The 11,455-nt window shown below is 46.5% G+C and overlaps 3 protein-coding genes across 3 annotated transcripts; 1 reads left to right on the forward strand and 2 right to left on the reverse strand.

Annotated features, from left to right (window-relative positions):
* Positions 1-4,707: 4,707 nt before the first annotated feature.
* On the reverse strand, positions 4,708-5,363 carry N7511_011541 (uncharacterized protein; the record flags this gene model as incomplete). Its single annotated transcript, XM_057133918.1, has 2 exons — positions 4,708-4,796; positions 4,859-5,363. 2 exons carry the CDS (start codon positions 5,361-5,363, stop codon positions 4,708-4,710), a joined length of 594 nt encoding a protein of 197 aa, XP_056978421.1.
* Positions 5,364-9,050: 3,687 nt separating this feature from the next.
* On the reverse strand, positions 9,051-9,365 carry N7511_011542 (uncharacterized protein; the record flags this gene model as incomplete). Its single annotated transcript, XM_057133919.1, has 2 exons — positions 9,051-9,074; positions 9,168-9,365. The coding sequence occupies 2 exons, from the start codon at positions 9,363-9,365 to the stop codon at positions 9,051-9,053; spliced, it is 222 nt and encodes a 73-aa protein (XP_056978422.1).
* Positions 9,366-10,414: 1,049 nt separating this feature from the next.
* On the forward strand, positions 10,415-10,969 carry N7511_011543 (ankyrin repeat domain-containing protein; the record flags this gene model as incomplete). Its single annotated transcript, XM_057133920.1, has 1 exon — positions 10,415-10,969. The coding sequence occupies one exon, from the start codon at positions 10,415-10,417 to the stop codon at positions 10,967-10,969; it is 555 nt and encodes a 184-aa protein (XP_056978423.1).
* Positions 10,970-11,455: the final 486 nt, after the last annotated feature.

Raw genomic sequence — 11,455 nt, forward strand, 5'->3', positions numbered from 1 at the left:
TCGACGCTTTGTCTGGAACCAATGCCTTCCACTGCTCAGAGTCGCTGTCTGCTGCTGTAGAGATCCGGGATCCTGTACTCAAGTATTGCGGAGAAGTACGACGACTCGGCGCAGAAGATGTTTGAGGCTGCCCTTATCAGTGATGCTTCAAGAAGTCGATCCGAATTTTACGTGCGGGCCACAGTAGAGGTGGGAGAATGCTAGTGTTTTGAAATTCTATCAGGCGTACGCTCTTGCAGTGGACATGGCTTACTTACAATGTTGCAAACTCCTTCGCTTTCTTGGATAGCTCAGTCGTGATATCATGGGAGCAATGGAAGAATGGGACAGCGTGGAAGGGCGTTCGAGAGGAGCATTCAGTGTAGGGACTGGAGGTAATGTATGAGTCAGGTGGAAGGTCCTTGAAAAGCTTCCAAACAATGTCCATGGGCGCCACAAAGAATAACACGCTATTGGTAATCGGTGCCAAATTTAGATCCGAAGCGTAATGTGCCGGTGTGGTGCAGGGATACGTAGGATACTTCCATAAATAAAACTACAGTCACGCCAATATGGGCGGAAGGCATGGCACAACAGCCTCAGTCAAGGGACCATTCAGGTGCTAACCAACGACAACGGGCCGTCGATTTTGGCTGATCTTTCAGATGTCGTGAGATGAGAGTCGTTAGAATGCAGTACGAGATTATTAGTGCCAGGTATTGTACTACATATATAGCTCAATAGATGGTGAACAAATCTAATTTCTGCGGAAATCTATCGGGTTAAAGCTGGCAGCCCGATGCGCTTCATCAACAGGATCTGAATTTTGGCTTTCGAATGGTGGCCTTTCTGGTATGACTCTGCGATTCAGACTCTTACTTCTTTTCAGTTGCGCACATCATGTATCAAGACAGCTTGGCATTGATAGGGATCACCAAGACGTTTTTGTGATAGAAAAGCCTTACAACCTCCCCATACTCCAGCTTCCCGGGCCACTAGTCCAACCAGCCTACGATGTGTACCATTTGCGGGCAGCGACGGTCACGCGCCTACTGCCGATATGGCATGCGATAAGGCCATCCAGAGTTTCCCGAGATGGGCTTTGCTTTCTCGGCCAGTCTGCATCTCATCGAGGCCCTCACGTCTTTACGCTCCCTTGGGCTTCGATAGCCGAGTTGCCCCATAGAATGGTTCGTTTCCCTTTTCATTTGATTATCTTGATAATCGGCCTCCAGAATAAAGCTTAAGCTGATGCAACCTGCATATACTAGATCCCGCGCATTAGCCGAGAAGAGTCCACAGAATTGCTTGATGAGCGTGGGTGAACCAGGTGGTTGGACTGTGCAAAATACTCAAGGATTTGCTTTAAAAATTAAAGAATTGCTCATTAGTTTATTCCTTGATGTCGCTCAAAGATTTGGGACTTCTGCTACAGCAAACGTGGGAGCCGCCCGACGAAATATTCTAATTATGACTTGCATACCAATCTTACGATGCCTGTTTATTATTTCGATCCATGTTTCTATTCTGATACTCAAAATTGTCATCAAGGCGCATAAATTTCAGTCATTGACATACGATATTCAAATCCTCTTCTGCTTCGTCCCGCAAATCCTGGAAGAACATAAGTAGTGACGAAAAAAGAAGAATGAAAGAATGTGAAGATTAAAAGAATATTCACTGTAGCCTTTGATCGCCATTTTGACTTTGACTATGAACCTAGAGAACCGTATATTGCAGTGATGACACGGTTGGTGTCGTGGAGACCGACATCCTTGAGATTCAGCGCCGCGTTCAGGGTGTCAAACAGCTTTAAGGACTCGGTTTAAATAAAGTTTTCTAGCTCATTGTGAGATGCCTCGTAGCCTAGTGTGGCGGAAGAGATTCAAAAAGTAGCCGTGATCATATCCAGGAAAATTCGATGCATTAGCTAGGAAAGGTACATGTATCTGCTCAAATATTGCTGTGAACAGGACACCCAGATCTGACCAAATGTCAGACTCAAGCTAGGGATCAGGATCTCTGTTGAAGATCCGGCTACAAATAAAACGGCTGACGGAGCGCCTCGTTACGGTAGCACCTCCAAGGCTAAAAGAATATGTAAACACAATATAGCTGCATGGAGTATTCTGAATGGCGCTAGAAGTACCGATTGAATGAGCACACCGCAAGAGCTGAAACTTGCATGCTATTTCCTATTCGTTCTCCGCACTTAGGGATTACGCAATCACCCAGTCTGATATACTACCTTCTACCTGTCACGGTTCACAACGGAGCTCTATACCGAGATAGGAGTGCTCTAAACCCGATGCCAAGATACAGACAAAAGCTTGCCTCACACACAAAGATTGGATTCCGGCTACCAAGACAAACGCGAGTCTTACAATTTTGACCTTGGTAATGTTACCCGATGACGCACACAAAGTTATCAGTCTAGAATATTGATTAAATCTTGAGCAAATGGCGATGGTAGCAGCACATTGGAACATTGAATCAGAGTTTGCTGCAGCCACAAATTATAGAATCGTCGAGGCGTACAGCGGCAGAGAAAACTAAACGCATTCAGTCTCTCATAGTCAGATACCGATCTTGGTAGTTACAGTTCATTCTTCTTTACGATGTTCTTTCATATGAATGATTAGATGTGGCTGCAAGAACCAATCTGGCAATGCAAGGCACGAGCACGGCTTGAATAAAGCGACGGAAATTCAAAGTTCCGTAAATCTGCAAACTGCAAACATGACTACGGTCATAGAGTATCGTTATATCAGCAATGCTATATTTTTCAGAGTTTCGCAGAGAAAAGGAAAAGGCTTTGCGGCGAATGTCACATTCGGGAAGTAGTCAGTTCCAGAACCATCTCGCAGGCATCTTAGGTAGTACGGCGACGTTTATTGCAACTATCGGCCAAATGAGAGCCGTCCCGCTTACGAGCAGTAGAGTGAGGACCAGAATGGCGGATGTTGCAGGTACATCAATTGCATCAGAGACAACGGGGCCCCGCTGATAGGGTGCGATGTTATTCCGTCAACAGTGAGACCTATGTCAATAGGCGTATCTAGAGGAGCTCACGTAAATCGTACAGTACAAAGGGATCGTGTACGGGCGCGTCAGGGTACCCATAACAAAAGATGCATGTTCTAGTTTCTCACCGAGTGACTGACATATGTCCCCATCTTCGGGCCATCGGGACAGAACTGCTAGTTGGACGCAGTATTGTCCTACATTGGAGTTAAAGGTTGGCGGTGACAGCAAAGCAGCATAGAAACAAGACGCAAGCATTGCAAGCTGTAAGTGAGAAATGCTTTGCTGGACTTGAGGGACTCCATGTATTGTTCTGTCTCCGTGATGAGATCTGCAAGGAAGGCTGCGTCATCCAGTGCAATTGGCGGTTTTCTCAACGACGGCTCCACGCGATAATGTTTACCATCCCTTTCGGCTCGATTGAGGGCACTGGAAAATTTTCCATACATAGAATCGGCGTCCACTACACTGCCCAAACCACAGCCTAATCTCGAAACCCATTCTGGAACGAGATGCTTTATCCATCTCCGCGAACGGCTTTTGTCCGGGCACAGAAACCGACCAGTCCCAAAGCTTACCGAATAATCAAGTAGACGGCTGCCTAGCATAGAAAGCTCATTCAGCTCCATCATTGCCACCCAAGCAGGGCAATTAGCAGCAAAAGCCCCATCCTGAAGTCCGTTCACTGGCTCAAAGACCAAGGGGCAGCACAGCTTGTGGCAATGCTACGTAAGAACCAGAGAAGATCAGCATATCCTATCTGGGAACAAACCAAGGCCATGGTCATCAGAGTAACGGGAAACATACGCTTGCCACAGGGGAAGATCGAACAAGCTCTCTGCTTTGTATTTTCCGTGTTCTACCTCGCGCACCACGTCTCCGTAGGAACGGAATAAGCATAGTTGTGAATCGAAGGTTGCCGACGTGATGGCTACACGTACAACATCTGGTTTCGTTCTCACTGTGCTCTGTCGCATCAGGTCATTTCCAAAGGCATTTCTGAGTATGTGGCAAAATACATTCATGTCATATCGTGCCCCGGTCTTGTGGAGACGGAGCAATCTTCGCACAAGGGCTATTAATCCGCGGTTCTTCATAAATACGTCACTTGCCGTGGAGCAAAACATCTCAATGCAATACGACAACGGCCATTGCATAAGACCAAGCGCAGCGCTTATGATTGAGCCTGCTCCTCTGACCGTCAGTTGAACCTCGTTTATGTGCACAAGACTCACAAGGCCCAACTCAACGTACCTGTACTTGTACCGACTATGAGATCGAAAAAGTGATGTACGGACAGTGCCTCTGGAAGGCTCGCGGTAATAGCTCGAAGAGCAATGAGCGAGACTATTCCTAAGACACCACCTCCATCAAATGTTGCGACTCGATAACCGGCCTGTAACGGGCGAAGCCGTAACTTTATGTCCACCGGTGCATGGCATGCCGGGCAGGCTTTGAATTGGGCCAAAGTCGGGTGCCCGGCATCATTGGGTTGGATCCCAGAATAACGCCAGGCGTCGCGCTCGCATAAGCTGTGACCGCAAGGGAAAACGGCCCAGGGTTGCAGGCTCCATGGACACATGCAGCAAAATGGCTTTCCTCGGACTTTTTGTAGCCCCAATTGCGCATCGTGCCAGAGATCCGTGATCTGGAGCCCCATTTTTGAGACTACATCATCTAAAAAGCTGCTAAGTCCTTTGTGGGTTATCCAGACACACTGCTGAACGGCACAGTGCCACGCTTGTCTACACAATGGCCCATATATGCTTGCAACGAGCTCTGCGGGAGGAAATCTAAATGCACCAGCATACTCTGATAAGTGTGGTGTGGGCTCTTTCGGTGGGATAATACATACCGTGCGGGAGGAGGCCGGCATCCTCCAGAAACATCTTTGCAAAGACCGGGGCCAAAACGCTGTTCAAATCGCTATCGTGATCCATGGCCTGGAGCCATTGTGATAAGCCGTTATGTTTTTGTATCTCTTTTCCGGGCCATATCCGCTTTCGAAACGCCATTGGATACCAGGTGGCGCCCCGCCTTGGGCTGCTAAGCCTCGGCAGATCTTGACGGTATGCTACAAAAGGCATTTTGGTGACGATGTATTGCTCAAATAGATAGTTGAGCTCTCCAAGTGTCCATATGTGGCTCTTTTTTTCGCGTCTCTTTTTCATTGTGGTAGTATACATTTGGATGCGGGTCAAAAGTTCGGGCAAATTCGTTTTTTGCGGGTCATCAAATTGCACAATCAAATGCTGCAATAGTTGCGAAGTCCACTGGGAGGCATTCCCATCTTTGGCCAATTTGGCTTCGAGGTGTTTCTTTACGCCCGTCTCATCTACTGTAGTCTGTGATGAAATCATTTCAAAGAGAATAATCAACTGGGGCTTTCTATCGGCTCTAACATCAGTGCAGTCTCGAAACTGTAGGAATCTGTGAACAGCCTCGTCCACGGTTCGGGCTTTGATACATATAACGTCACTAAACTCCAGGCATAGGCTATGAAAGATTTTAGCAGTGTGCTCGGCATCTATAGAAACAGACTGCTTGGCATAGAGTGGTTGTGGCTTGAGGCTACAGGCCGCAGAAAGCTGCAAAAAGTTGCATACGGTGTTTTCACCTTGAACCTCATATAATGATGTATGAATACCAGGACCGTATGCCTGTGGCTGTTCATAGCCAATGATGGTTACGCAGACTGGTTGGCATTTCAACTGCTCAATATCGGTATAGGGCTCATACAGCTGAATCAACGTGCTCAAGCTGTCCACCTGACAGCTTGGAAGGATAGCCCATGGTAAGACAGAAGGGGCCATTGAGAGTCCTCCTTCAACCAAGAAAGTTGTACTGACACCTACTTTATACCATCTTTCCGGCAGCCTTATGGTCCGAAATTGAATGCCTGCCCTTTTCGTTGACCAAGGTATCCGCCCAGAAATGCTTTGAAAGATGGAAAAAAAAGACAGACAAACCGCTTCTGCGGTCTTTTTTAGAGCACCAGATAAGGTTGCTGTCGGTATTGGATCAAACTTGAGGATGAGGCAATGAGGGCAAGTTTCGCCGGTGGTGCATACTTATCAAATCAGGGACATCGAATAGTGGCGCGACAGCGCCGCAGCCCTTCGCATGGCTAAATTTAGTTGCATGTTTTTTGTGCAGCTGAGGATGCCAAGTTCCAAAAAAGACACAACAATTAATGATTTTTGTTCGTCTACCTTTCACGTACACGCCACAAAAGATAAGAAGCCGACCTTTTGAGGTGCGTAGAGGTCAGAAATCATGCCCAGCGACAGCACCCCTTTTCTTTGCACTCGTATCGAAAAGCTCAGAAGAGAAAACCAACAAATACCTTCAACTAACCCATTCCTGGAACGAAAGCTCAGAGAAATCAAAGACAAGTCTCGCTCTCACCCACTGAGGACCCAAATGCTCGGTCCGGTATGCGTACAATAAATCATACGCTATGTCACAGTTTCGCTTCAACTAAGATCTACATCTGCATTGCAGACAAGTATCTATGTCAGCCTAGTCTTATTGGAATCTCTGCCAGCACATTGGGGTCTGCAGATGCAAGAACAAGTCTTATTCGAAAACTTTTGTGGTCTGTTCACGATAGGACGGAAACAAATGGGAAAACTGCAAGCACTGTAGACAAGAATTCATGTTGTGATTTTCGGCAGAGCAGGGTCGACACTGCTGCTTTAGATACATTACTTTTGCTACTGGCTATCACAGAATATGGGCTACTATCATGGGTTGTCAATGCGCTGTATGTAGCAGGATCCGCTGGCCGTGACTCTACTTTATTACGTAGCTATGTGGCCGACCCATTCATCGTACGTGCAAACTCTTAGCACTTTTTTGTTGTCACAATTATCACCCAATCGCCTTGATCAATTAGTAAAAGTAACGCCCGGAGGACCATCTGGGAAACACGTCATGTCAACGTTACAATGTGCTTGGGGTTTCAAATCCGCAAACCGTTATGGACAGAGATCTCCGTGATGATGAATGCCAGAAATACCACAACAAGCTTATCTGAAGGTAACGCTATCTAGAGACTACACCATCTGCGGGAGTCCTCACTTCCATTCTTCTAGTATTTGAATAAATAAATATACAGCGTCCACAAATTTGCAGCAACTTTCTGGGACTAATACAAAAGTTTGATTTGACGTACTCGCAATAAGTCAGTTTATTTGGTATTAGTCTCCAAATTCATTTTTTGACCACCGTTTTCAAAATGGTCGACATAACGCGCTAACGCTGTTCAGGCCCGATTAAGGGATTATACCTTGATCAACTGTGGGTGTTTTTGGAAATCACATCTGGAATACGCAGGTAACATAAAACGGTTTTCCAAAAACATTGATACGTCTAGCGTTCCTGGGTATTACCGAAAGTCAAACTGAGTGTTCATCAGAGTCTATCGTTCGTTTTTTTATCTCCGTTTTCCCCCTTGCTTTTCGTAAAAGTCGGGCTTAATGCATTCTAAAAAGAACCGTGCTAGTGTCACAGAGACTATACAGCATATTGCGGTGAGATCAATGCAACATATGCGGAAGACAAAGTTGAGAGAGCGTTTCACCACTTTGCACTGTTGACGTTCAATGAGACATAGTCGCCGATATCGATCCAATCAGTTGAGCATTCACCCGGAACGCCACCTATCTACGAAACTAAGTTATAGTAGTCATGGTTATTAGTGGTCTTACATAAAATCAGTCTAAATCCCAGAACTTGACTATCCCGCGTATCAACTTAGGATGCTTCATGCGCCCTGTAACGATAGGCCTTCGTATTAACCAATCCTGTATCGCCCCTTCATTTGCTATTGTATTTTTCAGTCTCTCGTCCTTTGGCAGCCCTGGGAATTGAAAAAAGATTGAAGGATGAGAGCATTTCGTTTGTTGCATCTGACCAAGCACCGGTCAAGAATGGTTCCGCAAATAGGAAAAGAACCAATGAGAAGACTGATGATTATATTGGCCACCATCCTTTTATATAGCGATGGAGGGAGCTTGGTGCCCAACCTCCGACAACCATAGAGTAGCCTCACCGCAAGGGCAGTGTTAACGATATCGCCGATGCTGTGGGTACAGTCAGTAAGATCAGACACGGTGGAAAAGACACAGCAAACCGCACACTGGAACGAGTCCAATAAACAGACCCCAGTGGTCAAGCCGTTGAGCCCGGCGCTGAATCGCATTGAGTCGTTGTGCGTGCACCTCCGGTAATTCCTTTGAGTCAACGGACCCATCAAGGTCAATCAATGCCTTGCAAGGAGACAAGGAATACTGATCAGGAATCTGAGCCTTTATGGGCCATCCTTCGACTGGGGGCGTATTTACATTAATGTAATTGAGTCTCTTTCGCCGTTTCAAAAGAGTGAATGGATATTTGAGCCGACGCAACATGTTTCAGTGACACCCAATGTAGGGATATGGCACTAGGAATAAATACACGACACGAGAGAAGCCGGCTTCGTAAGACAGGTACAGTTCAAGTCACAATTGGACACCGGGATCTAAAAAGGGTCTTTCGCTCCCTAGATTTGGATATCCGGGGGTTGAGCCCATTTGAACATGCTCAGGGTCATCCCAACAGCGCTTATGGTCGAATAGTGGGGCCATTGAAATAATGGGCTAAGAAGAGCCGATGGCCCTGCAATTGGCTGGGAGCTGTCTTTACCTTCGATGCATCATCGACTCAATCTGTCTCTCTGTGCTCCATTTCAGGACTGCAATTTGACAACTGGTTCTTTGTCCATATATCACTGGCCAGCAGAGCGACTGCGGTAGATAAAGTCTGTACTCAATCCTATTGTCTGCTACCATCTTAGACCCTCATGGATTTTAACGACCTTCGAGATCTTTTGGTAGATGTATGAGAATTTTGATTCACACGAGTTGACTAGAACTTACAATGTGCTAGGACATCGTCGAGGAGTTCTTTAAATACTTAAGTTGTCCAGAGACGACGGGATCGCAAAAAGAGCATATAAAACGAGAGGAAAGAGATTATTTTAGGAGAGCTCTCCCAGTCATGGATCAAACGACGGTCATCATGTTACTCTATGCCAAAGATATATTCTCTCGGTTCTTACAATTATTAGCAGAAGCTCGGTCTATTAAGAGTCTATCTGGGTTCCGAGCACTCGCACTTACTTGTTTCTTAATATCCCAGAAAGGTGAGGTGTTGACGCCAAACGAGAGACTTGGACAAGCTGATTCCTTCCATCGCCAGTACTCCACAGAGATTGGCCCTGTATCGACGAGCCAGTATCGCACAATGGCGTCTTGGAAGGTGACTATCAGCATGTGATCACTCGCATGAACGCTCAAAGTGTTGCCGTTATAGTACATATGGAGCAACAAGTCCTCCAACTCCTGAACTATGACCTGAAAAGTTCGGGATGGCTGAACCAGGTAGACAACTGGTCCTGGATTCTTTCAAAGAAAGAGCGGCAACAAGAAGAGACAAGGGCCAGTAAGACGCGTTTGGCTTATCCTTATTCTCTTGTGCACGATCTAGAATCGGAGATAGATAGACTTGAGGGTCTTTCGAGCATAGACAAGCGAGCATTGGAGAGGCAACAACGCATTCTGGAAGCCATACGTCTGGCAAAGCCCCACCTGTCTGGATCTTGGCTGAAAAGAATCAAAATGGCAGAAAAACGAGCCCACCAGGTCGGCAGTGCAAGGGGTAGCGGAGGCGAAGGGAATTCGGAATCTCAAACCCCAAATCCCAATTCTAGACGCATTCTTAGAAGAAGTAGCAGGCTACGTACGCTACAAGAAACAAAAACCTAGCAAACGGTATGACGGTCAAGTTCTAGGCTCAAGTCACGGGGCACACATGCAGATACTGATATGGATCCAGGTTGGCCCGGTATATGTGAATAGGTGTGCTTTCTTATCTATGTCCATGGCATATATCCACGTTTGTCTCTACTAACAATTCCACACTTTATTTCAAAAGAAGATTTCAGAGAATTCCCATCTTGCATATTGTAGGAGCCTGAGTAGTGCAGAAGATCGGATGGGTGAGATCTACTTGCAATACCTTTTGATAACCGAGTTAGAACGCGGTAGAGATCAAGCGAGCTTCATGATCCGAGGCCTGTTGGAATATTGAGCGGTGCTTTGGTCCGATCACGTGCAGAATATGACTGACGTTGGACAAAGAAATAACGAATTGCGTACATCACGGGGACCAAACGCACATAAAACGGCTTTCCCGGCGGTTTCCTTTTTTTGGAAGACAGCAATTCTATACAGTTCCGTGCGATCAACGAATGCACTCACTGTGGCAATATTAAAACGGCCAGGAAGGGAACATCAGTAAGGCCGACAATAGAGGAACAACGCTATTGATCTGGGCCCCGCAGAAAACAACCGACAAAATCGTGCAGATGCTGCTAGAGCGAGGAGCCGATGTCAATGCCCAGGGTGGATTTCACGGAAATTCGCTTCAGGCAGCTTCTTCTCAAGGACACGACGAAATCGTGCAGATGCTGTTAGCAAGAGGGGCTGATGTCAACGCCGAGGGTGGAGAATACGGAAATGTGCTGCACGCTGCTTGTTCTTTTGGACATGATAAGGTCGTGCAGATGTTGTTGGGAAGAGGAGCCGATGTCAATGCCGAGGGTGGAGAATCCGGAAATGCGCTCCAGTCAGCTTCTTTCGAAGGACACGACGAAATCGTGCAGATGCTGTTGCAAAAAGGAGCCGATGCCAATTCCCAGGTTGGATTTTACGGAAATCCGCTCTACGCAGCTTCTTTTCAAGGACACGACAAGATCGTGCAGATGCTATTAGAGCAAGGAGCCGATGTCCACGCCCCGGGTAAAGAATACGATAATGCGCTGCACGCTGCTTGTCTTTTTGGACACGACAAGATCGTTCAGATCCTGCTCAAGCGCAGAGCTGATCAATGTATATGGTTTCGCTTCCCTGGAGCGGGTTGAAAAAAATCATCAGGTTCGGGGAATATACAGTATTATTCAATATTATTCTGGTTCCCTCATCCTTATCTGTCGACCACTTCGGTAATAGTGCAATAATACTCAACTTTAGCATCTTTGATTAGAAAAAGAACCCAAAATCATCATTATGAGAGCACGCGGCCATGTACCACGTAGTTGCTTATTGTCGAGACAAAGCCATGTTGAATGCATTGTAAAGACTTGAGTGCTTTCTTCGTTCTTCACATTGTCTGGTCAATGAGCGAGCTTTTCGATCATCTGCCGGACCTATTGTCTATCTTACTCACCAACAAGATCAATAAATAGCCGCAGGCTGAAGCATACCTTCGATACAGGGGAGAATTCTAAAAGAACCTTCACCTTTATGGCGCTTATGACGCCAGCTACAGCTTTGATAATCCAAGCTCGAGAGGTAGGTCACAACACAGTAACTTGCCAAAGAAGACCGGAGAAGCCGAGCCTTAGCCT

Source organism: Penicillium nucicola (genome assembly GCF_028828085.1).
Source record: "Penicillium nucicola strain IBT 29836 chromosome Unknown utg000015l, whole genome shotgun sequence".
In the NCBI taxonomy this organism is placed as follows: domain Eukaryota; kingdom Fungi; phylum Ascomycota; class Eurotiomycetes; order Eurotiales; family Aspergillaceae; genus Penicillium; species Penicillium nucicola.